At 35.3% G+C, this 27,643-nt stretch overlaps 1 protein-coding gene across 1 annotated transcript in view; it reads right to left on the reverse strand.

Annotated features, from left to right (window-relative positions):
- SMCHD1 (structural maintenance of chromosomes flexible hinge domain containing 1) overlaps positions 1-27,643 on the reverse strand; it is a 69,462-nt gene that overhangs the window by 8,836 nt on the left and 32,983 nt on the right. Inside the window, 23 exon segments of the mRNA XM_032122992.1 lie at positions 148-233; positions 1,578-1,697; positions 1,873-1,918; positions 1,920-2,000; positions 5,402-5,551; positions 6,741-6,872; positions 7,282-7,369; positions 9,382-9,443; positions 9,896-10,011; positions 11,740-11,897; positions 13,319-13,398; positions 15,298-15,326; positions 15,329-15,419; positions 16,438-16,605; positions 17,259-17,377; positions 18,485-18,573; positions 19,303-19,451; positions 20,109-20,336; positions 21,157-21,291; positions 22,273-22,412; positions 24,030-24,102; positions 26,323-26,419; positions 26,643-26,787. Of these exon segments, the coding sequence (XP_031978883.1) occupies positions 148-233; positions 1,578-1,697; positions 1,873-1,918; positions 1,920-2,000; positions 5,402-5,551; positions 6,741-6,872; positions 7,282-7,369; positions 9,382-9,443; positions 9,896-10,011; positions 11,740-11,897; positions 13,319-13,398; positions 15,298-15,326; positions 15,329-15,419; positions 16,438-16,605; positions 17,259-17,377; positions 18,485-18,573; positions 19,303-19,451; positions 20,109-20,336; positions 21,157-21,291; positions 22,273-22,412; positions 24,030-24,102; positions 26,323-26,419; positions 26,643-26,787 (2,582 nt within the window).

A 27,643-nucleotide genomic window follows, 5' to 3' on the forward strand; every position in this document is an offset into this window, starting at 1 on the left:
TTAAGTTTGACATCGATCCACAAATTTTCCTACAGTTTAAATTTTCACTGTTTTGGTAACAGGTATAATTCAGCAATATTATTATTGATATATTACTGATATCAATTTTAGAGACTTTAATGGACTTCAGTAAGAAATAAGCCATACTATGTTTGTCGGTGGTAATTCAATTTGGTGCTTCTTCAGTTCGCTCCTCAAGAGAGCTTCTCTTGTTTCAGCTTCTTTAACCTGACCTGAAACAAATAAAATCAAAAGAGAGTGAAGAAATAATAGAAAGCAATGGAACACTTACAGAATTTCTTACAACCTTTCAGAATTATGCCAGCTGCAACTGATCCTATCTACTTCTTAATCTCAGCACAGAATATCAGAATTTTTCCACACAGATCTTGTGATTTGTCCCATTTCTAAGCAATTTCAGCTGACATCATGCCTTCAGCTTCAAGAAGCAAAGGGGCCTAGCCCTTACATCAGTCTGAGAATGTCAGCTGGTTTACTTTTCATCCTCTATTATCATTCTAAATGGTTCTCCAACAGGTGAAATGGCAAGACAGAAGAGAAGAGTGGTGGCTGGCACTACCTTCTTTTGTCTGTTACATGGCACACCACTTTCTGGACACTATTTCCTCAGCTCTCATATCTTAACTAATTTAAAAAAAAATGAGTAAACAGGTGAGTTGCTTTCTACTCTCTATTCAAAACATGTTTATATTTGAAAAATGTACTTAAGCATAAAGTATAATGCTGTACTCTAACTTACTCTCTACAGATGTGCAAGTACGAAACAAACTTTTATGCCTTTCACACTAGAATTCAGGACTTTCCATTCATAATGGAAATACGCAGTATTAAAATTACAAGAAACAGCAGCATCTTCTAATGCCAGTCTGCTTTATTTACACTTAATGATTACTTAAAATAAAAATTCAAAATGCAATTGTTAAAAAAACCCCTTACAATCAACAGGCAGGATGATTCAAACAACAACAACAAAAAAAAAGCAAAGAAAACATTTCATTCATTTCTTCCATTCCCATAAACCAGTGCCCTCACACTACTCTGCAGTTTAACAGAACTTCATACAGGATTACATTTTCTGAAGAACATAAACAACAAATAGCTACACAACACTTCTGAATCACGTATACAGGGTCAAACGTGAAGGGGTAAGTAACATTTTGAAACATAAGACTAACTTTTTTAAAGAGGATTATCTATAGTTCATTCTCCTCAAATTGTTTTTAGGCAAATGTTGAATTCCCAGATGTATAAGCATGCAAAGATGGGAGTAAAAGGCAGTCACGGATAAAAAGAATTAGATCACCAACTTCAATGTTTCTTTTCTCCTTTTGATAATTCTGACATAAGACATTCTACCTCAAATCAAGACCCTTTATAGGCAGGTACATCCAAGTAATTAGATGCTTCCCTGCAAGATACACACACCTTCTGCTCCCCTCTAATTACTGTCTCTCATGATTTCAGTACTGATTTTTCTTCCCTTCTCTATACTCTCAAAATTATTACAGGAAAAAACTTTAATTCCCAGAAAAATTTACATATTTGATTGAACTTACATTTCATTTCAGCTACGAGCTGGTTGGTAGTATCAAACATCTTTCTGTAAAGATCTATAGACTTAGATAATTGGTCTTTCTCCCTTGTCAGTGTTGCCATCAGCTGCTGCTTCTTGGAATCTACAGAAATAAGCATGTATATATATACTTTTAGAAGAAAATAGGCTAACATACTTAACTAGTTTAAGCATTAGCAAAAATCTATTAAGCTATTACATAGTTCTGAAAATGTATTATGGATCTAAAAATAGCTGATTCTAAGGAAAAGCAAATATTTAGAGTAATTGAAACATACCATTGTAAAACATAAATGAGAGACAATATGGTTCCAAAGGGTGTTTTCAAAGCTGGCAGGTGTGGCTCAAAGACAAGAATATATTCAGTGCTATCTCTTCCAGGACTGTCTTCAGCCAGCACTAAATTCTATTAAAACAAACAAACAAATTTAAGTTTTTGCCTATGCTTGAGGTTACACACAAAACAAGCATTCTTCAGATACTAAATCTTCTAAGCTACCTAACATATGATGTCTATACAGTATTACAACACTTTTAAGTATTGGCTTGGAAATGCCTTTTATAACTGTTAAACAAAAGTAAAAAACAAAGATATAGCAATAGCAATTTTATTATTTAAGAATTAAGATTATCATTTTACCTGTTTAAATGTCTTATTATTTTTGGCTATATATTTTAGTTTAGAGGCACATGCTCAGAAAAAATATCCTCTGCATTGTCTCATAAGCAAGATTTCCTTGGGTGTACTTCATTCAGTATGTGAAATGCAAACAGATCATTAAAAAGAAAGACCCAATGCATAAACGCAGAGAGGGAAAAACAACCTATTCCCAGTGCTTAGTTAAAGTTACTGTTGTTACCATGGAAGTAGACAGCAGGTCCCAAATGAATAAACAATATATGTCCAAACACTATCATAAAAATTTAACTTCTTATCAATTCCTTATTGAAAAGGCAAACTAAATCCTTTGCTTTTCTTTGTAAACATGAGAAATATTATAAAACCATAAAGATAAACAGAAATAAAATTAGTAAAGGTAATATCTAAATGCGTTGTTACTTTGGGAAAGGTATCATGCACAAAATGAATAATGCTTATAGTAAAACTCATACTGTTTCCACCTTTAACATGTAGAAATTGCTACTCAACTGGCCAAATCAAGAGAGAGGTGGTTGAAGCCTAAAAGAAGAGATAGATATATAACCTTCAAAGATAGTCTTCATGGCTTTCAAAAATATTGCAGCTACATATTTTATCAGGAGAAGTCTGTAGTGGAAATACCTTTTTCTTAGAAAATATATGTTAACAAAAATCTAAACATTTTTCTTCATTAAACAAGCTCAGTATTCCTGAAATTGTGACTAAGGGTAAACATGTCAGATTATCAGTTTCATTATATTCATGCTAATTGCACACAACTGTCTTTATAAACAAGATGGAACAATTTCAAAATACTTGAAGAACACTTGTATGTCCCTTCCCCTCCCCATTACAAGTCATATGAAAAGTACAGTACGTCACAACCAACAAATCCTTTCCACACAGGTTTTGTGAGTAGTCTGAAGTCAGTGAATTCAGTATAAATCAGATGCCTGAAAACTGCCTGAAGGGGGGAAGAGATACTGGGTTCACTGAAATGCAGTTAGTCCCCATGGATGACTGGGGAACACAAGTTACTGTCAAAAGAAGCAGGATCTCTTTAGATCGCAGAATTGAGAGGAAGAAGCATGCAAGACCCCCCACCTCCAAACCAGGAATACACGAGTAGAAAAACCCTCACATCTGCCTCCAAAAAAAAAAAAAAAAAAAGAAAAAGGCAAAACAAGCCAAACAAATGGAACCCCCCAAAACCCCAGTACACTTCCCTCCATTACATAGGTTGGTAGCTTTGTCACCAAAGGAAGACTGGAGAATTTAGGTCAGAATTATGCAACACCAGGTTACTACTACATGGAGATAAACCAAAAAATTTTTACTTCTGCATTAGCAAGGAGTCTTTAGAAATTACCCAGTAATTTTAGCTGAACTGTCAGAGGCCAGTAAATGGACTTATTATTACCCATATAGAGGTGTTCAATTTACACCATGTTACCACAGGTGTAAATGCAAGATTCGCAGAGTGTTTTGTTAGACCTGTGGTTATAGCTGATCCTTTAGCTACACTTTTGCACCTTTTCTTAACCCCACCCAGCTGAGAAAAATGTGTTCACAAACCAGTTAATTTACTACTCCTGATAACATGGTAGGAAAACCAGAGAAATGCAAGAGTGTACCATAAATCAATTAGTATATTATCTGATACCTCTATTCAGTCCCTTGTATTTAATTTTTCTAGCTTGTTTTCATACATATTTCATCACTTTTCTGTATAGATTAGAGTAGACCAGAGTCTGGCAGAATTAACAACATTTTGTCCATGTTAACTAGATGTTTCTGTCCTTAACTGTTATTGACAGAGAATTATTTATGCTGTGTCATTCAGTTTCACATATGTAGCTCCATAAAAGAAGTCAATGTACTGAATACAATATATTATGAAGAAGTCTGTATGTAGGATCTGTAGATTTTAGGATTCTGCTGGGGTCTTATGGTGGTGATTTCCAAGATGCGTTTGGGAGAATTTGTATTTATTGCTATGCAGTGTCTGCCTCCACTTGGCACACACTAATGCTGGTCTGTCATAAAGCTGCTTCCAGTGAGTGAGCTATAAAAGGTAGCTGAGAAAGCATCTTTGAAAAGTTGGATCCTCCTTTAGTACATCTTCTATTTGAAGACTTCTGTCAGACTAGTAAAATATGTGACAACCAAATGAGGTAAGAGTATAATTTTGCTCTGCCATTCTTATATGATACTTCAAGTTGAAAACAAAAATCAATATACAACTCTTTCACCACAGGAATACTATTGACTGAAATTGTGTAGGCTTTTAAGAAAGAGATTGTGACCATTCCACTCAGAAGAAACTTCACATTCAGCTGGATTTTTTTTTTTTTTGTGTGCTTTGAACAGTTCCTGGTTTTGTGCGTGTGCACATTTTACATTGTGTCTTTTGTATTCTATTTTGTAACAACTGTGACAGATGGAACCTACAGGTTTTAAAAATTCAATCTGTATTTGTTGAAGAAAAAGTGACTGCAGTGATGTGACTACAATATGCAGTACTCTCAGAGTATGCATGATGCCAGAGATTCAAACCAAAATAAGGAAAGCATTTTTAACAGACAACTGTATTAATGAGCGAAACAAAGCATAAATAGAAATGGTCATTTTATCTTCTTCAAATGAGGGTAGGATGCCTTTCTGCAAAGTATATATAGGCCCACTTAGCTTGACAAAATATCAAGAGAGCCTGGCAAAATTTAATCACAAACACATGAAGAAGTCAGTCTAAATGATCTTAAAATATCACAGCCTGAGAGTATTATAAATAAAAATGTAAAATACCGATAATATTAATGGTTTAACTACAAATTGGTTAAGTGTTATTCACGTGTGAAATTTAAGTGAAGAAAATACTGTTCCTGGATCTTCCTGAATGTCCTGGTCCCTAACTGAAAGTACCTGTACACTTCCCTCACTTGGCAAGGATAAACAGTTTAAAGAATGTCCTTCCTTCCTTCAGGTTTTCTGAAAATCAGCAGTTGAACAAAGAAGAAATCATTTATCTACTTATCTCTAAGGGAAAGCTTCAACATAAACTAAATCTCCACAGAACACAACGAGGTGTAAGATAACTTTAAAACTGCAGGAAAATAAGCGTCATTGGATCCACTGTTAATGGAGCTGTGTATTTCAGTCACACTTACAATTTCAGCTGATCCACTCTCCAATGGAAACTCTACTGTATTGACCTTCCCCTGAAACTGTGGGATCTCTATATCTTCTTCATTGGGGCTTTTGATTTTTGCTATTATTCTGCCAACTAGATCAAGTCCAGTGTGGTTGTTGTATTCATCCTGTAAGTCAAAAAGAAATTAAAGTTAGTTTGGGACATGAACTGAACTAAGTAATCAATTTCTGTACTGTCCTGGATTTATATGGCAAAGAGCTAGCAGCCTCTGCATAGGGGATCTGCATAGTGCTCCAGCTGATCAACTGCAGGGACAGTTGAGTCCCTCAGCTGAAATGGTATTTCTTTATATTTAAGAATGGGCAAAAGTGCACAGGCAGCTGAGAAGGGGAAAAACAAAGAAAACAGCAGAGGGTGAGAGAAGGAACAGGGCAAGGAGGTGCTCCAGGCACCAGAGCAGAAATTGCTCTGCCGCTCACGGGGAAACTACACTGGAGCAGGTACTTCCCTGTAGCCCATGAAGGACCACGGTGGAGCAGAGACCCACATGGAAGCCCATGGAGAACTCCATACTAAAGCAGGTGAATAATTCCTGGACTGCAGCCTGTGGCAAGGACTCACACTGGAGCAGTTCGTGAAGGACTGCAGGCCACAAAGGGACCCACACTAGAACAGGGAAATTGTGAGGAAAAAGCATAGGCAGAAAAGAGCTGAGGAGCTTTTACGGGTTAACTGTGACCCCCATTCCCCATCCCCCTGCATTGCTTGGGGAAGGGTACAGGGGTCCAGAACAAAGCTGAGCCTAGGAAAGGGTGGGGCAGAATGTGTTGCTTTAGTTTGTTGGCCTTTGTTTCTTATTACACAAATCTTTTTAAACTGGTGATTAAATTAAATTACTTTTCCACAAGTGAGTCTGCTTTGCTATTATGGTAGCTGGTAAGTGATTCATTTATCCCTGTGAACACTCAAAGTTCAAGAAATGTTATTTTTTGTAATATAAGATTTCTAAGAGAAACTGTCTCTAGGAGGAAAAATCATGGAGAGAAACATTTGCTGTACACATGTAACTGTTTTCCCACTAGAATCTGTTCTTGAAACAACTTACTCATGTGGCAACAAGACATGGATTTCAACTGAGATACCTGACAGCAAGGACCAAACATTTCAGCTTTGGTAATTTGTAGGTAAATGAAACAAGATGGACCCATCATATGCTGAAAAATCACTGATTTACATATTTTTTAATTAAGTGAATCTACAAAGAAACACCAGCAATGCCTTACAGCAAAATTCAACATAGTTTTAGCAGTCTTACACATTTCCCCACCTATGATTTTGTATGGAAGTATAGTTACCATTAAATGGAGGTATAAATCCTTGACCAGTGTACGGCTGGTAAGAGCTCGAACATTGGAAACTGCTGGAGTAGCTGGTAAAGAATCAGGTAACAAGCGTACAGGGTCATTAGGTACAACTTCAACTATAATCTAGCAGAAAAAGGAGGAAGAATAAAATAAAACAAAATAAAATAAAGACTGATATAATTAACTGCAAATCACCTGCACACTTGGGTTGTTCAAAATACACTGAAACAAATACATTTGAAATTTTCAGACAGTCTTGAAATAAATTAGCACAGCCATAAAGCAGTTCTGCTAGGTTGCAAATTATGCAGCTCTGTTATGCCGTCAAATTGTTGGTTATAAAAGTTAATGAAAACTATTTTGATAATCAACAGTTTGAAATCAGTAACTATCAAAAATAAAATACAGTTTTTTGCAAAACTTGTGAGTGAAAGTATTTGCATTCTCAATCAACAAAGTATCGTGACACTTCTCCCAGATGATTCTGTACTAACACATTTTTGGTTACATGCAATTAATTATAGATTCAAACCTGTTCACTGTTGAGCATATTTGTCTTATCCATTGCAAAGGTAAACTGGACAATGTAAGTGCCCACTCTCTCTGGAACCACTTTATCCCTAAAAAACCCAAAAAAAAAAACCCCAAGCAAACATGAGTCAGTATCGAAGTCACAAGTACCTAAGTATGCAAGCAGTTCAAACTCAGGGTAGTCCTCCAAACTACTTAGAAAGCCTACTAAGGCATAATACTCCTCCTTCAGCAAGAAGGCCATCAAAATTCATCGAGAATTAGAATAAAGCTTTGGAAGCTTGAATGAGGCAAGTCTCCTTCAAGAGTTTGTCTCTTGTAGATGACAGGAAGTTTGTCATGGTCCTATTGCTCAGAAATCTGCAAGTCTACATCATTTCACTTCCTATTCAGAATTTTCATAAAGCTACTGGAACAAAACACAGACATGTTTAGATCTGGAACAACAACAATTTCTCTCCAAATTTAATAAAATTTGTGTAAAATCAGAGTAGCTAATTCCTTCCTTAGTCAGGCTGTACAAAGTTGGGTAATTTGGACCACTGGTCAAGGTTGAATATAGTAAGAGCAAAAGAGAGTTTTCATTCTACTTTACAGCATTCCAGAATGTAGAGTGTACTGGCAAAGAATCCCTACCATCCAAACACAAAGAAAGCCCAGACACCTGAGGTTCTGCTGCTGTAACTTCACCCAGCAAGGAAGGCCACATTGGCATCCAGAGGACCTCTGCAGTGTTTAGCAAGGGATAGCAGTGACTTACAAATTCTTAGAAACTTTTGAGGAGATGCAAACAGCCAAGAAAAGACAACATAAGGCACTCTTGAATTGATTAATGAGATTCTTTTTTTTAACATACAGCATTTTAATTGTTTTGTCAGTGATATCAAGTAATTTGTTTCTTCTGATTTTGTTTGGGAAGGAGGAATACGCAAGATTCCCTGGAATGCTTAACTTGGAATAAACAAAATCCCAAAGCTTTAGTATTTCCAAAACAGGCCAGGACTTTTCCTTTTTTTATATTTCACATACAGAAGTAACAATTTTATCTCCTTCTCCTGCATTTTATCTAGCTTAAGACTGACAGTAGCATTTGCCTTGTCAGGATACATTAAAACACTAATTAGTAAATAATCAGCTGAGGATCTCACAGCTGGACAGACATAGGCTTCAGAAAAAAAAGAAATGATACAATTGCTATGGAAGTTGTTTAAAACTGCATAACAGCATCCATATTACTGACTGGTGATAAATTGATGAAAACCATTTGAGAGTGCGCCAAGAACAGGGAAACCTGAGAGAAACCAGGTGGCAGACAGTGATGCCACAGACACTGGCAGCAACAAGTAAAACATACTTTTCTACAGTGGCTGCTAATGGAGAGTGTCCACTCCCCTTTCAAATTTTTCAACACGGTTGGCAGTTTTAATTCTGGACATTTGTGGATAACTAGTAAACTACAGGTACCTATGTCAAGAAAAGCCCATTCCCAGGAGACAAAAGCTTGAATCCACAGCCAGTACCATAACTAGCTAATCCCCATAGACTGTCTACTACAAATAGATGTAGAAAGAACGTGGCAGTCAGGCACCAGCTTATGATGAGCTCCAGTTCTGCCACTGGTCATCTAAGACACTATTCCTGAATAAGCAGCCCAAGAAATAATTACTAAACTGACAGGACCAAGGTCATTGCTCAGGATTGATGCACAGCTACAGAAGATATTAAATAAAGAGTTAAGTCTGCTTTGTTCAGCCTGCAATTCTACAGTAGTAGAAACATTATTGAAAAGAATTAAAGAATGTTACTATATAAGTGGCAAAGTGATAATGTAGTTCCCTCACTGCTAGCATTTTTCAAAATGTATTCTAATATATTATCTTAGACTCTTCTCTACTCTCAGATTATAGAGACGTCAAAAGTATCTAGGAAAGAATTCAGCCTTCATCTCATTGCATCTTGCTAGTATCCTTCACCTTTTCTGTATCATAGTAATTCTATGACGGACTGTTATTAGCAAAACATGAAACTCTTCTTTCTATTTCAAACTACGTATTTTGTATAGTAAGTTCCATCAGTAATTATAAAATAAATTACATTATACCTGAAGTAGAAGAAGCCATCTTCCTTGTCATCCTTCACTTTACTACAGCTAAACGTTGTAACCTGTAAAGAAAGATGCAAAAAATTTAATGTGATATACTGAACGTCCTTGACTTGTAATATGCTACGAAGACGTAATGATTTGCAGCACTGATAGCTCACAGTAAGTCAATGAGACTGCCTATATTCTAGACATTAGTTTCATGTTTCTAATTCTCACAGTCCTTTCAGTGTGGCTACTTCTAATACTCTCCCTGCTATGAGTTAGCTTCTGCAGAACAGCAACATTTTCGTCATTAATGTAGTATTGACGCTTGGCCAGTCTGACAACTTGTAAAAGGACAGACAGTGATAAACATATAGGGTTGATCTGCAATATTTGTTATTTAAAATCTAGAAAAAGGATATGGATCTAAGTCAAATGAAGGAAAGGTTTTACAAATATGTATTTTAAATATGTTTGCCCTATGCTGGCACTTTGATACCCATTTTGAAAATGCATTTTGATGACTTACATCAATTGGTGTCCTAACCCGGCTGTTCTGTGCTTCCCACATTTTCATAGAAATCCGTGCTGGATTAATATTTTTAATAATGGTGTCATCTTCAGAAAGAACACTAACCATAAAATCTGTAGGATGAAAGACAACATGTTTTTGAACATTATTTTTATTCAGAATTAAAAAGCTCAAACATCGTGAATTTCTGTGTCTCCTTCATACTTAAGAGAAAAAAATTTACAACACAAGCATTCCAAAAAGAGCCAAAACCACTAAAAATTTCAAACCAGATATGAAAAACCTTCTCTCCTTATCCCTGTAACTAGACCAGGTAACAATCCTTAGGGAAAAACCAAACACCTACTTTATCCAGTGACAGCTTTGAAAAAACCCTAAAATTTCAAGTCTGCCTTTCTCAAATTCTTATCAAAACAGCACACCAGGCTGCCTCTTGCTCTCAGGAATGAGTACCATTAGCTAGTTAAGTAGCTGATTCCTTCCTTCAAGGACAGGAAATCCCAATCTCCCTCTTCCTTCACAAGTGCTTTAGCCATTGAGCTATTGGATAGAAAGGCAAAGAAGCTGTAAAAAGACAGCACCGACACCACTACCATTTTCCCAAGGGATCAGACTATGAATCTGAAGATGAGTTTGGCTACTTCTTACAGACTAGGATCACACAGTTGTATCTGTTAGAAATAGGCTATAGGGAGACATTTCACTCTGTTGACTGGTTCTGCAGCCAAAATACTTGCCATTTTATATCCCAATCTGAAAAATTTCACTTTTCCTGTATGTCCCACAGGAAGTGCAGTGGTCTGAAGAAAATGGAATCCAAACTAGAACAAAGCTACCCTTCTAGTTCAAAATGAGAAGAAAGCTCTTTGACACTATGGTTACAGGTGGACTTCATGCACGTAAATGAACTTGCACTGCTCATGCAGGACTGAATTTTGCGTTTTAAGGAAGGATTATGCTTTGATGTGCATGAAAAATTCAGGCATGACCCTCTCCAAGACTACAGTGCCTGCCCTCAGGTATACCTGAGATCACCAGTAAATCAAATAACTAGGATGTTAAAGTATTTCAATTCAATGTCATATATAATATATGTATTATATTGTCCTGAAGAAGCTGTTTAATTCTCTTCCTATCTCAAAACCTGGTTGATTTACACTACAACACGACATTTGAAAAAGGTCTGTTTGGCAGGGGGGTTGGAGGTAGATGATCTTTACAGGTCCCTTCCAACCCAAACCACTCTGTCATTCTATGATCTTCTAGGCAAAACTAAAATACCTTGTGAATTTAATCAAGGTCATAACACTGTATGGAGTATTTTAAAAAACAAAAACCTCTTGCCAAAAAAAATGTTGGCTGATCAAGTTATGATGGCCAGGAAACAAACCCTTTTGTGAGGGAATACAGCAGGAGAAAAGAGTATTTTGTGCTGTCCTCCTGCTGATTACTTTTTGGTTTGTCTTGGCTCACAGTTGGCCTAGAATTACACAGCTACTTCCTTTGTTACTGTTCCACAGAAAGAGATGAGGGAAAACATACATGAACTAGCTCAGATCATATTTTATTAAGACAGAAAGGAGATTCTGTAGTTTTACCATTTATAGATGGATAAAAGCAGTAGTTTGGAACAAATAAATAAGAGGTCTTTTGAAATGCTTTCCAAAGATGACCTACATATCTCTTCTGTCCAAGTGTTACATCTCAGATACAGCTGTTAAAAAGAACTTAGAAAACAGACCAGAAAAAGCAAAAAAATACAGTAGAATCACCAAAATAGTTTTTCACAGGTTTTTAAAGCTCTTGAGTGACTGGTTTCCACCAAAGATCCATATACTTACCAGGGAAGGTACCTCCTGCTGGAAAAGAAGGACTTTTGTCATATTTAACATTCAAGCAGACAGGTTTCTCAGGATCAGGCAGGACTTTTATTGTGATTACAAGACAATCTAATATGGCCATGTTGTATGAGGCTTTAAGCTGTAAAATGTGCTCTCCCCTGCAATATACAGAAATCACAAAAACAGATGTAAAATCTCTTCTGAAAAGGCAATTTTCAACAGGCTTCAAGTCTGAATAATGTACATGAAAGCATGCTAAACAATATCTAGTAATGTAGTAGTAAAGAGAAGAAAAAATTGAAGTGTTAATGTCAGACAAGTAATATCATGAGTTTAAGTTATTCTTAAGATATTAGGTTATTAATTTAAATTTGTGTTAATATTTCCTTAGTTTGATCATGTTTCATTGCCTTAGGACACTAGCAACTACAGCTTCAAGTAGCAGAAGCAGTAAAGCAGAAACCAATTAAATGCTGAGGAGCATTCTGCTTTGACAAAAGTTTCCAAAGAGTGAAGATGAGTACCATCCACATCTAGCAAAGTGCACTGAAAGGCATTATAATGTCTTTGATGCTATCAAATAACTCATTTTCTTTACAGTATTAAAAACTTGAAATTTAAGTTTTTCAAACATAACTGGGAATAAGTATTTAACTGCACAGAGGCTGTACTTCCCAGCCAGTTTTGATTATGCTGTAAATAGCATGATGTCACACCTGTTTCTAACCTCCAGAAGTAAACTGATAACTAATATTCATCATGCTTCAACCAAGCAAAGGCATTATATACACACTGAGCACCCTCAACAGCATTAAAACAATTTTTTTCCAAATGCAGAAAAGTATTATGGGTCAAATCCTGCAGACTTCAGTGCAAAGAACAAGCACCTATTGCTAGTTTCAAAATAACCTAAAGCTAATCCAGTCTTGCTCAGAAAAACTCAAGGGATACAGGGAATGGTTTGCAGAACTGTGAATATGAGGAGGATACAGAAATGATAATTGAAAAGCCATATGGGACATAAGTGTGTAAGGGAAGCTATACATGAAGGGAGCCATGAAGAAGCACAACATGAAGAAGCAGGAACCACAGGACACACATTTGCTGGAAATGAGACTTCAGCAGTTCAATTGCAAACTAGGAAAAAATGAAATGTATCTATTTAAAATCCCTTTGGACACTCTACCTAATCCTTTAAAACAATGTCTAGACAGGAAAAGAAAGTGGGGTTTAAACACTCTCAGAATGTGTTCCTACTTTAAAAAGTAACTGGCCACCTAAGGACTGTACATTTCAAATCTTTTAAGTGGTTTATAATACAAACTTGCACTTGTGGCAGGTTCACAAATTTAAGCTGAGGGTTTACCATCACCAGAAAAAAACAGATTCAGAAAACTACAGCAGGAGCTTCTCAGTAGATCAAAAGAAGCAGCTACTGAATTTTATTTAGTTAAGCACTTAATTTTTTAGAACTTACTATCTGGCCCTCCACCTGTATATAAATAATAAATGTTTGATCTTAGCTCTAGATAAATACTTGGTAGTACTTTATGAAATCCATCTGGTTTGCACTACTTACCTAGGTGCATGAATACTAAAAACTCCCAGGTTAGCCCTACCAGTGTCATCTGTTTTATGTTGCAAGTTTGAAGGAACAATCTGTCAAAAAAAAAAAAAAGTTATTCTTTCAATGATACAAGAAATAGTATCAAGTCTTTAGAAAAAAATGTTTATCTCATTTGCCTGCATACTGTCTATTGATTTGAGCTGTAGTCGAGATTTTTTGCACTGTAAATTAGGGGTAAGATATACTGTTATGAAGACAATATTAATGAAGAGGTTTCAAATTCTTTGCCAGTTTTTGAAAACAATCACTTCATCTGAACTAGGATATTTTTCTTCATGAATATGTTCAAATATTTTATAAATGCTATTTTTTAAATTGCTACTGATGGTATCATATCATCCATAGCAGATGTTAATCTGAGTGTATTTTCAGATCAAAAACCTTCTACAAACAATTTCGTGCCTGTTACAGTGTTCCTCCAGGCCTCATTTAGTTTTGGACCTGTAAGATATAGGAGTACAGGAAACACATGCTGCAACTGCATAATATCAGGCTTTGAAGACTTAGAAGGTGGAATGTGAAATATAGAAAACACCTTATTTGAGAATTTCAGTTCCCAAAATCTTCCAATTTCTTTTGGGAGACTGTGCATACAACCTATTGGAAATGCCAAGGCAGAGCATGCTGTAATAAATACTTTATAACAATGATTCACCTCGGCTTTCATAACACAACACTTTCGCCTGGACACATCCCACTTAGATAAAGAACATATGGACTCTAAGACATGCTCCTGGTCTCCCTGGAAGAAGGCTTAAAATCTGAAAAAGACATAGCATGCCATCACACATCTCTTGATCAGGCAGCACAACCACGCAGTGTTACTGCCAAGGTTGTGTCTTCTCTCAAGAACAACATAACTAGAACCCACAATGACCTTCAGCTCATAAAGGCAGTAGTTGGGGCAAACAAAATATCCCCAAACTGTGAGGCAGGTTTCTATGGCAAGAGAGTCAAAAAAGCCAGCAGAAAAATGTTCAAAATATCAAGAAATCTACTTAAAAATACCCAATTTAAAAAAGTAATAATAGCATAGTTAAATTGGGCAAAAGCTAAGGTTGTGGCACAGCTCTGGAGGAGTGAGCAAAAGAAGGTTCTTGGCTGTTGTGTATTGTGAAAAAACTGAGGAACACAAATGCACAGCAAGCAGGAACAAAAAGGGAACAGGACCAGCCCTGAATGAAAAAATGTTATGTCCAGAAGTGGATGAATATATCCTGTGTTGATAATACATATATTCAATATAACAGCCTCTGTACTGACAGGTAGGAATGTTTGACAGCTTGACTTTCCACTTTTTGTTCAAAAACAAGGACAAAAATTTTAATGAATGGAGTATTCTGTCAAAGTCCTTCCTTTGTACAGACCAATGTAAAAACCATCTGACACTCATACCTCACTCATGGAAAGAACAGTAACCACTTAAATTTGGCCTAGATTTGCATCCTCACTGTTTTAATTTCATTTATTCTGACGATGCTTTTCACAGGATAATCAAGTAGGGCCCAAACCTGCTGACCAGCTTTACATACAGACCAGTAAGTCATACATTCAGGAATCAAAATCAAAGAACCACCAGATAAAAGTTATTTGGTTGCTATTTGAGACTGTATCATTGTAATTACTATCATTCAGTAAATTACCTCTTACAACATGCGGGGATGGGATGGTGTGATGTGCATGCAAAATTTGGAAAAAGGTTTTCTGTAGAAGATCTGGAATGTATTCAAATTACATGTGGACACTGTCCTGTAGGAATTCTGTTATATTTGTGGTTGCTGTCCTGGGACCTATTTATGTTATTTGTTGCCACTATTCTTATATTAGATTAACCATTCTTTTATGGTAAAATGTCCTGAAAATGAAGATAATGTAGACATGACAACAAAACTTGTGTTAAACAAAGTTCACCTACTAAGGTCTATGCTTACCTTTAAGTTGTTACTCTTTGTAAGGCTGATTTCACATTAGATTCAGGAGCTGGATTTCCCACATGATCACACACTGAACAATAAGGGGCCTCTGCAATTCTCTACATTATCACTGCAACAGGCTGTTGCTGGAAGATACAAATGCATGATACTATTCAATTCTAGATATCTTGGCCATTCACAGCAGTTCAGGAATCCCCAGAGCAACAGTATCCACCTTTCCCATACTATTTGGCTCCCATAACAGCTAGACCATGATCAAATGGTATGCAGGTATGTATTTTTAGAGTTTATTTATATTCTCTTGTTAGAATAAAATGCACTACTTGAATTGAATGGCATGGGTTACTCACATTGATGTGCCTAAAGGAAGGATATGATTCTGAAGGCCCTTGTAAGAAGAGCTATGGCCCAAAACTTTTATTTTCTGATATACTTAAACAGCTCTCTAGAGAAGAAAAAATAGTTATGCAACTCCCTGAACCTTTTGGTTTTATTTTCTTCAGTAACTTTCCCAAAACACCAATCTTGATTCCTGTCCTCTACTCAGAGATACAATTTTCTTTTTTCTGCTTTCAATTTTCTGTTCTGGTTTCTGCAGCAAGTTAAGCACTATTATTTGAATAGCCAAAGTAAACATTGAAAAGTAATTTTAAAAACCCAAGGCAAATAGATCTACATCACCAAAATTCTCCAGGTATTTCCTTTAAGTCCTATACTTCATTCTCTTTAAGTGTTTACTTTCTGACAGTAAACACTTGTAAACTGAAGTAAATTTGGGACTGCCATCCTGCATCCTGAACATCAAAAAACCCCAGTAAGAGATGGAGAGATGAGCTGCCAGCTATTACTACCACTAAGGACTGTATCTTTGGAAAACAGCAGTGAAAGACAGGTGTCAGGATCCAGCCCACAGCAAAATTACTACACAAAAGTTACACTATCTATAGAAAGGCAATGGGGCAGAATAAAACAGTTTGCAATATTTAAGGTTGTAAACATACACATATGAGTTAGATTATTGCAAGATAAGTTTGCTTTTAAAAATCTAATGCAGTTAGCTATTTCATGAAAAAGGGAATTAAAATACCTGACTAGAGACCATGTTGCTTTTTTTCAAACCAAAACTGTTGAACTTACCTTTTCTAACTCTGGCCAATCCACAAACTGCAATTTAGCAGGGGATCCTGCTACTAAATTCACTCTGATAAAGTCAGAAAATTCACGCCAAGCGAAGCACAATTCTTTGCTTCCAAGTAAGCAGGGTTTATATCTAATACCTTTTACTTTCATTGTTTGAGTACTTTCCTATTGAGAAATAAAGACAAGATTTTACCAAGAACAAATAAAGCAAAGTAAAATTTATTAATATTTTTTAAATATAGCATTTAGTATTTATGCTCTCTGAAGACTATTTGGTGTTTTTACTGTGAGACAGTGGACTAAAAATTAAAGTACAAGTTCTATTCCTTCTGTTAAATTCAAATGAACTTCATGAGTAAGGAAGTGACCCATTTCAAACTCAAGAATTTCTCAGAAACCTGTTTTTTCAGGTTATATCCAGCATATTTGAAAAGGTATAGACACTAGTCCGTTCTACAAGGCTCTTCAAAGGATCTTAAGATCAACTGTACCAACATAAATACACACAGAAGAAAAGACTAAAAGCAAGATAGAAGAAAACATATAGAACAGTGAACTAGAAACAAAGCAAACCTGACTCAAGCAGGAAGTGAACTGGCCTTCACATTGTGTAACTGCAGCAGTGATAAGGTTTTTAACAAGATGCTGCTGTGTGTCCTTAGAACAGGATCATACAATTTTAATGCTTTAAGTGACCAACTAGTTAGTGTGTAATTTGACTAATTTCCACAATTTTGGTTCAATTCTGTGTAACAGAATTAAGACAATTACCACACAAATGCCACAAAGAAATAAACTATATGACATCTTATAAATACCTGCCATGTTACTTTCAAATTTGATTTATCAAGTCCAGGCCCAGAAACTCCTAGGGAATTTACACATGCAGATGTCACTGTCTGAACCTGATTTCCAAACTGATCTGTAATCATTACATCTGTTAAAAAACCAATGATAATTAAAATGATTATTAGGATGATTACCTCAGCAGCTGCTTTAATGAAACATTATACAACACATGGAATATAAATGTACACAACACAGACACAATATAGAGAAAATTTACATAACTATCACTAAATCACAGAGAGGCTGAGGTTGGGAGGTATCTCTGGATGTCACCTGGTTCAAACCTCCTGCTCAAGTAGGGCGACCTTGAGCCAGTTGCAGACAGGCAGCCTCAGGGTATCCCCAAGGAGGGGGACTCCACAAACTCTGGGCAATCTGTGCCAGTGCTTGGTCACCCTCACAGTGAAAAAGTGTTTCCTGATGTTCAGGGGGAACATTCTGTGTTTCAGTTGGTGTCCATTGCCTCTATTTACTGTCTCTGAACACACATAGGAAAAGCCTGGCTCCAACTTCTTTACATTCTCTTCAGGTTTTTATATACATTGATAAAAACCCCCAACCTTGTGGGTATAAACCAAATGTATCTATATCCCATATTTGTGCTTCCCACTTCTTTGAATAAAAAGATTTTTTCTTACTCAAAAGTTAAAAAAAAATCTTAAAACTGAAAGCTGTTTTTCAACCTCTTAGTTTGTTCAGTCACACACAAGTTTTTAATGTCCCAAAATACTATAAGAATTTTTAATTTTTCACTATGTCATGTGGCAACTGCATACAGAAACCAAAGGAGAATGAGAAGACTGATGCCTAACATGCCTTCCTCTTAGGTTAAAGCAACCATTAAAATGTGTCACTTTAAAGTCCATGCCTTAGCAATAGTCTGAATGGTCTTATGGCCTTTCAGATTTCAGAATACATGAACTAAACAAAAATTTATTTGAATTCATTTGAACTCAGCGTGATGAATGACCCAATGTACAAAGTACAAGACAAATCTTATCAGAGAGTAACTCCAGAATTGTAAAATGGCAATTCAGAAGTCTGATCATCTTTCTGTGAATGACAATGTAAACCTGGTTTTTATATTAAAGTAGTTGAAGGTAATTTACTCTTGATGACATTGGTAAATATAAAAGTCTTGAACTGACAAGAAAAAGAAATATATCGTAGAAGAAAATGAAGAATATGCACTCACCAATTTCACTCTGCAGTTCTTCACCCATCTGCAGTGTGTTTGATCCTTTTAGTTTACATTTAATGTGTTTGGGTTCATCAGGAACTGGTCTGAGTTGGCACATGAAAACTGACTTAGTTCTCTCATCAAGGTAAACATAACATAATAGCAGGCATGGCAAATATCTTAAAGAATCTTAATGCTTGGTCATATAATATATTTTATTTTCCTACTGCAGACCTGTGAAATGACTAATTGCTGCAAATTTACCCTGGCATCAGAGTGCTGTGAATTAATTAGTTCATTTCAACCTATTAAAAACACATGAAATACACTAAAGTAATTTAGAATCAGATTAATCTTAATAAATTTAATAAAAATACAAGTCTTAATAACAGTGATAAACAGGTAATTTCAAAGTTCAATTTATAGCCTGTCAGTTTTGACTGAGAAACCAGATGAGAACTAACTTTGCAGCGATATTTCTTTCTCCTCAGTCACCTAACTCTTCAGTAAAACTAGTTATTCTGTAAGCTGATGTTTACTGCAAGTTTACAAAACCAGCAATAATCTTCTTCATTGTATGTATACTTACACAAGTGATTACAGAGCTGGATGCAAACATACCACAACGGAGTCTTTCACATAAGTAATGTTCTCATGTAATAAATTTACACAAACTCTCCCCACCTCCCAAGCTTACATTCTCCCGTTAATTTGCCAACCACTTTCATTATTTCAGCTTCTGTAGAAAGACTTCTGTTTTACCCTGAAGTAATGAGATCTACAATTCTATGCCAATAACATAATTAATAACAAAATATTTCAAATGAACAAACCTGACTGTGAATGCACTCTCCAAAGACACGTGCTCATCAAGGTAAGTAATTAGACAGTAACGTACATCTTTTACTGAGGTCGGTACTTTTACATCAGGTAATAATCCCTGCATCAACAGCTCTCTGTCAATTTTGGGTGTCCAGTTAACCTAAAATCATCATTTTATAAATTAATCAAAAGCTGAATTATAAATGATTAGCTACATAATACATCTTCTAGCCATTTAAAATATGCTGATATAACATACAGGCAATAGCAGCTTTCAATGGAAAGCCTGTGCATTTCCCAGCAGTAACCAATGCTACCTGCTGAAATACAGCCAATTATTTGAAAAAAAACCCCAAGCACATCAAAACATACATTATCTTTCCCTCACTGAACTTAAGTTAGGAAAAATACAAGTGTGATATATTTGGTGAATCTCTCTGTTTGTCTTAGGCTCCACATAAGTACACAGACAGGGATAAGATAGGCAAGCAAGCCTTCATGAGGAACATGCCTACTCAGAGTTCCTAAATACAGGGAAGGCCACAGATCTGAGGAATCGTAACTACGTCGTAATTATTTTATGTGTTTAGGAGAAGCACTGGAAATACTAACCTGCTTTTCACAATACTACCCTGAAGCATAACTTAGTATTTAATGAATAAAAATATTTAAAAAAATAATTAAGAGTTAAGTTTCCATGTTTATTAGTACAGTTTTGAGGAATATTATTTCATAGCCTGACCTTTATGGATTTTTAAGGGTATCAGCTTTGTGTCGCTCCCCCACATTATGCTGCTGTTTACTCCAAAGTACTTGCCTTGATTTTTTCTGCAGCAGCTGCAGTTATGGGTATTTCCCTTTCTGCTTCATCATACATCTGAAATATAAGTTTGTTCATGACATGGCCAGCAACACAAGTGATTTCATCCTGATGTTTAATCTGAAGAGCTTTTTGTCCGTTCATACTTAAGACCTGTAGTCTTGCAACATGACTGCTAGGAAGAAGCTTTATGATCTTTTCTACTGGTGGCACATCTTTGCAATTCTATACACGGGTCAAAAGAAAAGACATATAATTAAGATATTAAATTTAGATATGCATACACATAACTCCATAATAGCCTACAGCTCTACTCAGAATTACCAGGTATGACCAGGTGTCCAAACATGAGATCAGCTTGACTTTCAAAAGCAAATCAAAAAGATATGCCAGTACACTTACAACTTTAAAGAGATACTAGAATTGATGGTAGCTATTATGAATTTTTTTCTATTCCAGAAGTAGTAGGTTATAAAATTTACAAAATGCTTTCTAATTGTAACCCTAAGTATCCTTTCATATAATCCACCTTGCCATATTAGTACTTATTTCCACATTTTTCCAGGGTAAAACACATACAGGCCTTATTTTCTCCAGCAGTATGACTCTCCTGACTACCAGGGAACTGGAATGTTCAATAGTATTAAAAAAAAAATTCATACTTCATGAGCTTTGAAACTGAAATGCTACAAAAAAACTATTGATTGCCATACTGATTCTTACACTAAATGTTTATGCAATGAGGGCAATTTGCCAAAACAATCCAGGAATTAAAAAGGAGAAGAAAAATCCCAGGAAACATGCATATTTCTGAAACACCTCAGGGATTTAAGAAATAGAGTAAGAGGTGAAGAAAAATGGAAAAAAAACTCTTTGCCTTATGATTTTCTAGAGATGAAAAAACGTAGCCATCTGATTTTGAAGTTTATGATACCTAAACCAGTAACTTTTGGGGGCTAAGCTTATTCATAACGGATGCTAGCAAGACAGGACAATAAACTGCTTTCAATCTTTTGTTCATCCAAACATTCCAAACAATACTCACAAGTACTTCAATCCTTGCTTTCAGCATCTGGTCTTTCTTGATATTCTGTACATGTATAACTGGACCAGTTAAAATGTTTGTTCCTCCATTACTGCAGTCCACAGAATACACAGGAAGGTCTGAAGCACCTAAAAACTGTTTAAAATGTAAAATTAAACAGCAAATTTCTTTTACAGAACTACTATGATTATTCCAGAAATTATTATTTGTAAAAGTCCAAACATATATATAATTATATACAGAAAAAATTAATATATTTCAGTTTTCCAACAACTGTAAGATCAACACCTGTATTTTTCTGCAGGTGGTAAGAGATGTGTGGGAGAAAGGAGTAAGTTACAGAAATAAAATAAACTATCTATTAGCTTGCTTTATTAACACACATTAATTAGACTCTTCTGCCATTACGCAATAAATTCAATTAACTTGTGAAGTAAACTTCCTTTTCATTAATTTACTAAACATCACACATTAAAGAAATTTAAACATCAAGTTCAACACATCATCATATCACTGCAGACCCAGTCTACATGAAGAGAGTGTACACAAAGTACAAATGGAATGCAGACTTTTGCAGTGGGAAAACATTTTTACATATCCTTGCTGGATTTCACTAGAATTGGAAAAGTCACTTTCTTGAGTCAAAAAAGAGGGCCAAAAGGGGAAGTTTTTTTACTTCCTAAAGTCAGAGTAAGATATGCATTTCCTTCTGAGCTTATATTAGTGCTTATGATAATAGTCTGATCTAATACTATTTTCAGGCACCAGACTCGAATTTTCAACTTAAAAAATATAAAAAGTAAGCTGTATGAAGTTATTTTTCTGAATAAATTTTAGCATTGTATATGATAAATACGGCGTAAAATACCTTAAAATTGAACCAAAATACCCTCACATAATTTTCTCTTCCATTTCTAAGGCCAGGTTCCACTGATTCTAAAACTTACTGAATGGCTCATAATAGATGAGAGGTAAGAGAGTCACAGTTATGGATAGCAAGCTGTAGAAACTTCAAAAGCATTGCTAAAGATACTAAATTCTACAGATTCCAAACAAGATTCTTTAATAATAAGCATGAATCAAAATCCTCATGGCACGCAATGAAATGCAGTTTACCTTACAATGAACAATCAGCTCTGGCTGTGCTGTTATATTTCCTGATTCATCCAGTACTTCAACCTGAAAGGGAAAAGCTGTACCATTTTCAATCTTCAGAATTTCTGAATCTGGTTTTACTTTCAACTGACGAGGAGGGCCTGTGAAAAAATGCACAATTGGAGAACAATAGTTATATTTTAGATAACTTGTGAGACATTGAATTTCAATTTTTGCTGTCTCAAAGAGTTTTTAAAGCCAAGCTACCAAGATGTTTGTGATAACAAATAATTTCAAACAATTCAGGTATATTGGTTTGTACTGAAAAGTTTCTGTCCTTCAATACGTATCATCTGCCAATGTTTTGAATTAATTTAGTAGAGAACAGTTAGACAAACATGATGAAATTCAGAATGTACAAGGTGTAAACACATGATATAGTTCTGTTTACATATTACATGGATTCACATTCATCAAAAAGAAACTGAACTTTCTTCTGACATGTTAAACCCAAAAATATTAATATTGAGATATCCAATTAATTGCCAAAGCTATCACAGCTACAATCTGCACGAAAAGAAATGCAAAAGAAAATTTTGTTGTCATTACTTGGATAATGAAGTGAAGCCATTCAAGTGAGTCTATCCCCTGGAACACAATGATTTTAAGAGTTTTTAAAAAGAGATTAAGTAATAGATTACTATTAAAAGACAGGCTCTGAAGGAACAAAGATGGCAATTTTTCAGAAGCATCCTTTATGCATGATTTATTAAAACTTCTATTTCAAACTCACTGGTTGAAGAACGAGACTGAAATAGCTTTTATAACTACTTTGTCAAAAAAGAGCTTTCAAGGCCAAGGATATAACTCAAGTGAGAAGAAAGAGGTAGTGAAGGATCTTTACATTGTCAAAATCACTATGAAGGATGAAGCTGCCTTTAGACCAAGGTAAATAACAGTAACACACAACACAGTCTGTCTCAAGTCCAGTAATTTTGCTGTTTTCTACATAAAACCTTAACTCCTCAAAAGAATAATGGACTACACTGTGCATTGTTGGTCTTACAAAATAGCACACAATTTCTCTGCAAAATGAGATGGGCAAGACTGATGTTTGGTAATCTGGGAGGCTAATTTAAAAATTTAGCCATATTACCTTATATCCCAAAACCAGAAGAAGCCAGGTAACAAGGGGATAACAGATCTCATGTAAGGGAGTCCTCAAATCAAGACATCCACAAAACATAAAAGGTCTGGTAAGGGCAGTATCCTTACAGACCTCTATGATCCTCTCCTGCATTATGATACATTCAACAATGTAACATTAAAATTTCAGACATAATTCAATTGCCAAAGCATCCCCCTTTGCTGGGGTAAGAAACTGAATGAGCACGTACTCATTCACAAAATCTTTTCTGCAGGGAGAACAGGTCAATGCAGATTATAAATCTCAATGCTAAAGAAAAATGAGAAGATAAGAAATTCATTCATTCAGAGGTATTTGATAAGAAAAAGATTTAAAGTAATTAAAAGAGGAAAATGCATCTCAAATAAGCAGACAAAAATCCCAGCTCCTGGAATAGTAGATAAAATTGGGCTGTGAGCACAATGATATTCCTGCCAAGAATGACATGCTCCTGGCTTTATTTCCTTCCTAGTCATCACTTGGATCCTTTTTTATGCCTCACTAAATATTTTACTTTCTTGAGAGAAGCTTTCATTAATAGTGTCAGAATAATATTTAAGAGAATTTCACTAAATATTTTAGAGATACTTACCAGGCTGCAATCTTATTTTAATGACTTGTGTATCTTCTTTTAAACCAGGAAGAGTAATCTTCAGATTAAAATTCTAATGAAAAGAATATTTTAAATATTAACTTAAACAAAACCATATAATAGTCTCACATAAACATGTCAATTTGTACATATGTTAATTTCAGAAGTTCCTAGAAATTTTCTTGCACTGCTACAAAAAAACAAAAATTTTTTTCCCCCTGTACTGAAATCTGTCTTTTCCATGTTATTATAACCAGAGACATTCAATTCAGGATTTGTATGTTAAACTACATGGTTCTGAAACCATGAAAAGCAGCTATCATAACTTGTGGTTTCCTGCTTAGAAGCTGTTTTAATAGGGAAAAATATAGCAGTTCAAAAGAAAAGTAGTTTTAAAGAAAGGGTCTGCAAGTTCTGTGTTTGTTGTTCCTCAGCAAGGCACCACTACCACTGTCCATCTCATCTTTGATTGAGGATTTAATAAAAATAACTCCTGTAAACTGCATCACTAAAACCAATTTTTGTATTAAAATGAGAGAATGAAGAATAATAATAAGAAAGTAACACCCCTTCTTTTTTAATTATTATGGTATGATGATTACCAAACATCAGTTCCTTAAATGATTCTTGGTCTTTCCCCTCACCAAATTTATCTCTTGCTAAAGTCTGGCACTTTTGCTCCTCTACACTTTACTTCTCATAATCCACTTCATCTTACGGCATTATTCTTGCCCTTCACCTTAAATTCTGAACATTGCCTACAAAATTTACTACACTGAAATTAATTAATTTAATTTTCAATAAGCAGGTATATGCTCTTTCTCCTATTTAGACATCCTTCTACCAGCAACAGTATTCACTATTTTTTAAGCAATAATATCAACAGTGTAATTGGGGTAACTCAGCTCCTAGCTTTATCTTTACTATGCTAGACTACAAGACTAAATGAAGGGATATGGACCTGGCTAAAATACTGTGTAAATATGCCATATAAATAATGTTTAAATTATTTTTAAAAAACCTTTAAGTCTATATTTATCAGAAGCATTAAGACCTGTTTTATGAAAGAAATACCTTTAACATGTAATGTATGTTTCGGTTTTTACAGTAAAGCAGCAGCTTGACAAGGTGCTGAGAATCCATCAGTAACAGGCTAGATTTGGATAACATACTCACTACTGAAGTGCAACCAGAATAGCGGAAACATTTAAAGAAGCTCAAGCAGACACCCTGCATATTAGCTATTACTACTCATCATCTCAACTAAGAATGGAAGATTTCAGTGCTCCCTATCATCTTTCAATGCAGAAGTCACCGGGATGATTTGGCTTATGTAGGAACCCAGCATGCCAAGAATATTTCTCTGCCTGCTTTTAAGGGTTCTTACCCCCCTGAACAACATTGTTTTAGCCTCCAACCTTGGAAAAAATTACCAACGATCAGACAAGAACTAGAAAATACAGTGGTGTGAATTAGGTGATAGACTACTATGTAAGATTGTCACAGGGTGAAAAATTTAGAGGTTTTGGGCTTCTCTTTGTAGTAAATAGATAAGAGTAAAAAATATCAAAATGGAGGATTGTTGTCGTTCTCTAAACCTTCTTCTACTACTCCATGTTCTGCAGTAAAAGTAGTTTGGAATGATTGGATAGAGAATTCCGCAGTTCCTGCCCATGTTACTGAATAATTGGTAGGAAAGTGAAAATAATATATGTTTTTAGTAACTACTGGTTAAAATATCTTTAAAAGGCTGTGTAAATCTTGATAGAGAGCCTCCACTCCTGCTTTTCTGTGCTCTATGCTGTACCTGGGTCACGCTAGTGGCTCTGTTCCTCTGATAAGACTTAATAAACAACTATCTGGAAGCATTGAAACTCAAGGAAAAGTCTCGGTTTATCTTTGAAACTCCTTGCAAGGACTATAAGAAAATTCTCTCCCATCAGGAGGGACTTGATTTATGGCACAGTTCAGGGTCAGGCTTAAACCAATCTCAGCACCAGTTCAAACTAAGACAGCTGATTTGGTGTGCTGGGTGCACTCTACCACATACTCATGTTTTGCTCAGCACTTCCAGTTCCATCAGCTGAAAAGAGTGCAGGTATGGGAAATATAAATTGCTCCACGTAGAGCTCTAAGAGATAATTTGGAAATATCCCAAGAAATACCTGTAGTCACTAATGTACACCAAACTTAGCCAACACTATGTGACAAGTCATTTTACACAAAACTTATTTTCTCTGTATCTTTTTTTTTTTTTTAATATGTTACTTCAAGTTTAAATTTATTAGCCTACCTTGCCTTGGCAACTATTTATACAGCCTTTAGCAGTAACACCCTTAATGATACACTTTGTTGCCACAGGTATGTCTTCATGCTTCAATGTTAATCCACTAGAAAAATATATAGAAACATAAGAGAATTTAGAAACACAGAGTTTTAACAGACAAGATATTTTCAGATACTCTTATGAAAATAAAAGCAAAAATGTCAGTTAATTTATGTGAGAAATTCCCAGTATATCATTCAGATAAATCCTAAAGAATTATTATATTATTGTCACGTGAAAAAAGGGCAATAAAAAAAAAAAAAAAAAAAGAGAGATGGCTGTATTACCTAGCTTCCAGAATTGGTCTAAGGCGAGTTGTCAAGTGCGTTGGATGACCAAATTCATCCTGCAGTTCCAAAGGAATATTAAAAGGTACTCCAATTCGAAAAGGAAGCTCCAAAAGACCCACCAAAAATTTCTGTGGTTTGCCCTCTAAGAGAAAAGAATAATACATTTTTAGAAAGAATTATGTGTGTTCATTGGCTTTTTCTTGATTAAGGCTGCGATTAAGTCAAGTAGTTTTCAGATGCAAAGTAAACAGGTTGTTCAGAATACAGTTATAATCAAAGTTATGGTTTATTGGATTGTTCTTTTTTTTAACTTACACTAAAATAAAAACAATAGTTAAAATATAACAGCAGTAGACTACAGTATAAGAAACATAACAGGATAGTCAAAATTCCCAAAGTATTCACAACACCAATACAGCACCTGAAAGTGAACAATTCTGTGTGGACAGCTTTTGTTAAACATTTAATTGCTTTAATTCTGGTAAAATAAATCATTCATGCAACTAAAAATTTTTGTTCTACAACTACCCCAAATTTGAGAGATAAAAATATGGGATGACGAGTATTAGAAAAAGAAATGTGAGTGTTATCTATCCTGTGAAACCTGGCCCCACTAGACTGCCTCAAATTAGGCACTAACAAACAAGACCAAACAGCGGCCACAAGTGGGAGCATGTAAATCGAGAATCGTATTTTGTGGAATTAGACTGTCTTGACCAAGTGGCCTTTGAAAAAAGAAGCAATGCCCTGCTGAGCTAAATGGTAAATAAATATCCTACCAAACAATTTCAAACTCAAATTAACAACTGCTTTCAACACCTAGGGGTGTCATTATCAGGGAGCTTCCTTTGCACAAGACATGATAGATACCTTATATTGGCCAAAATTAGTTACTGGTTATAACAAGAAAAAGACCCCAACTTTACAATGTCTACAACTTTATTTATCATTATAAGTGAATGCTAAAACTGTAAAATGATTTGAGAAAGTAACAATAA

This window comes from Corvus moneduloides, chromosome 1, assembly GCF_009650955.1.
Source record: "Corvus moneduloides isolate bCorMon1 chromosome 1, bCorMon1.pri, whole genome shotgun sequence".
Classification (NCBI taxonomy): domain Eukaryota; kingdom Metazoa; phylum Chordata; class Aves; order Passeriformes; family Corvidae; genus Corvus; species Corvus moneduloides.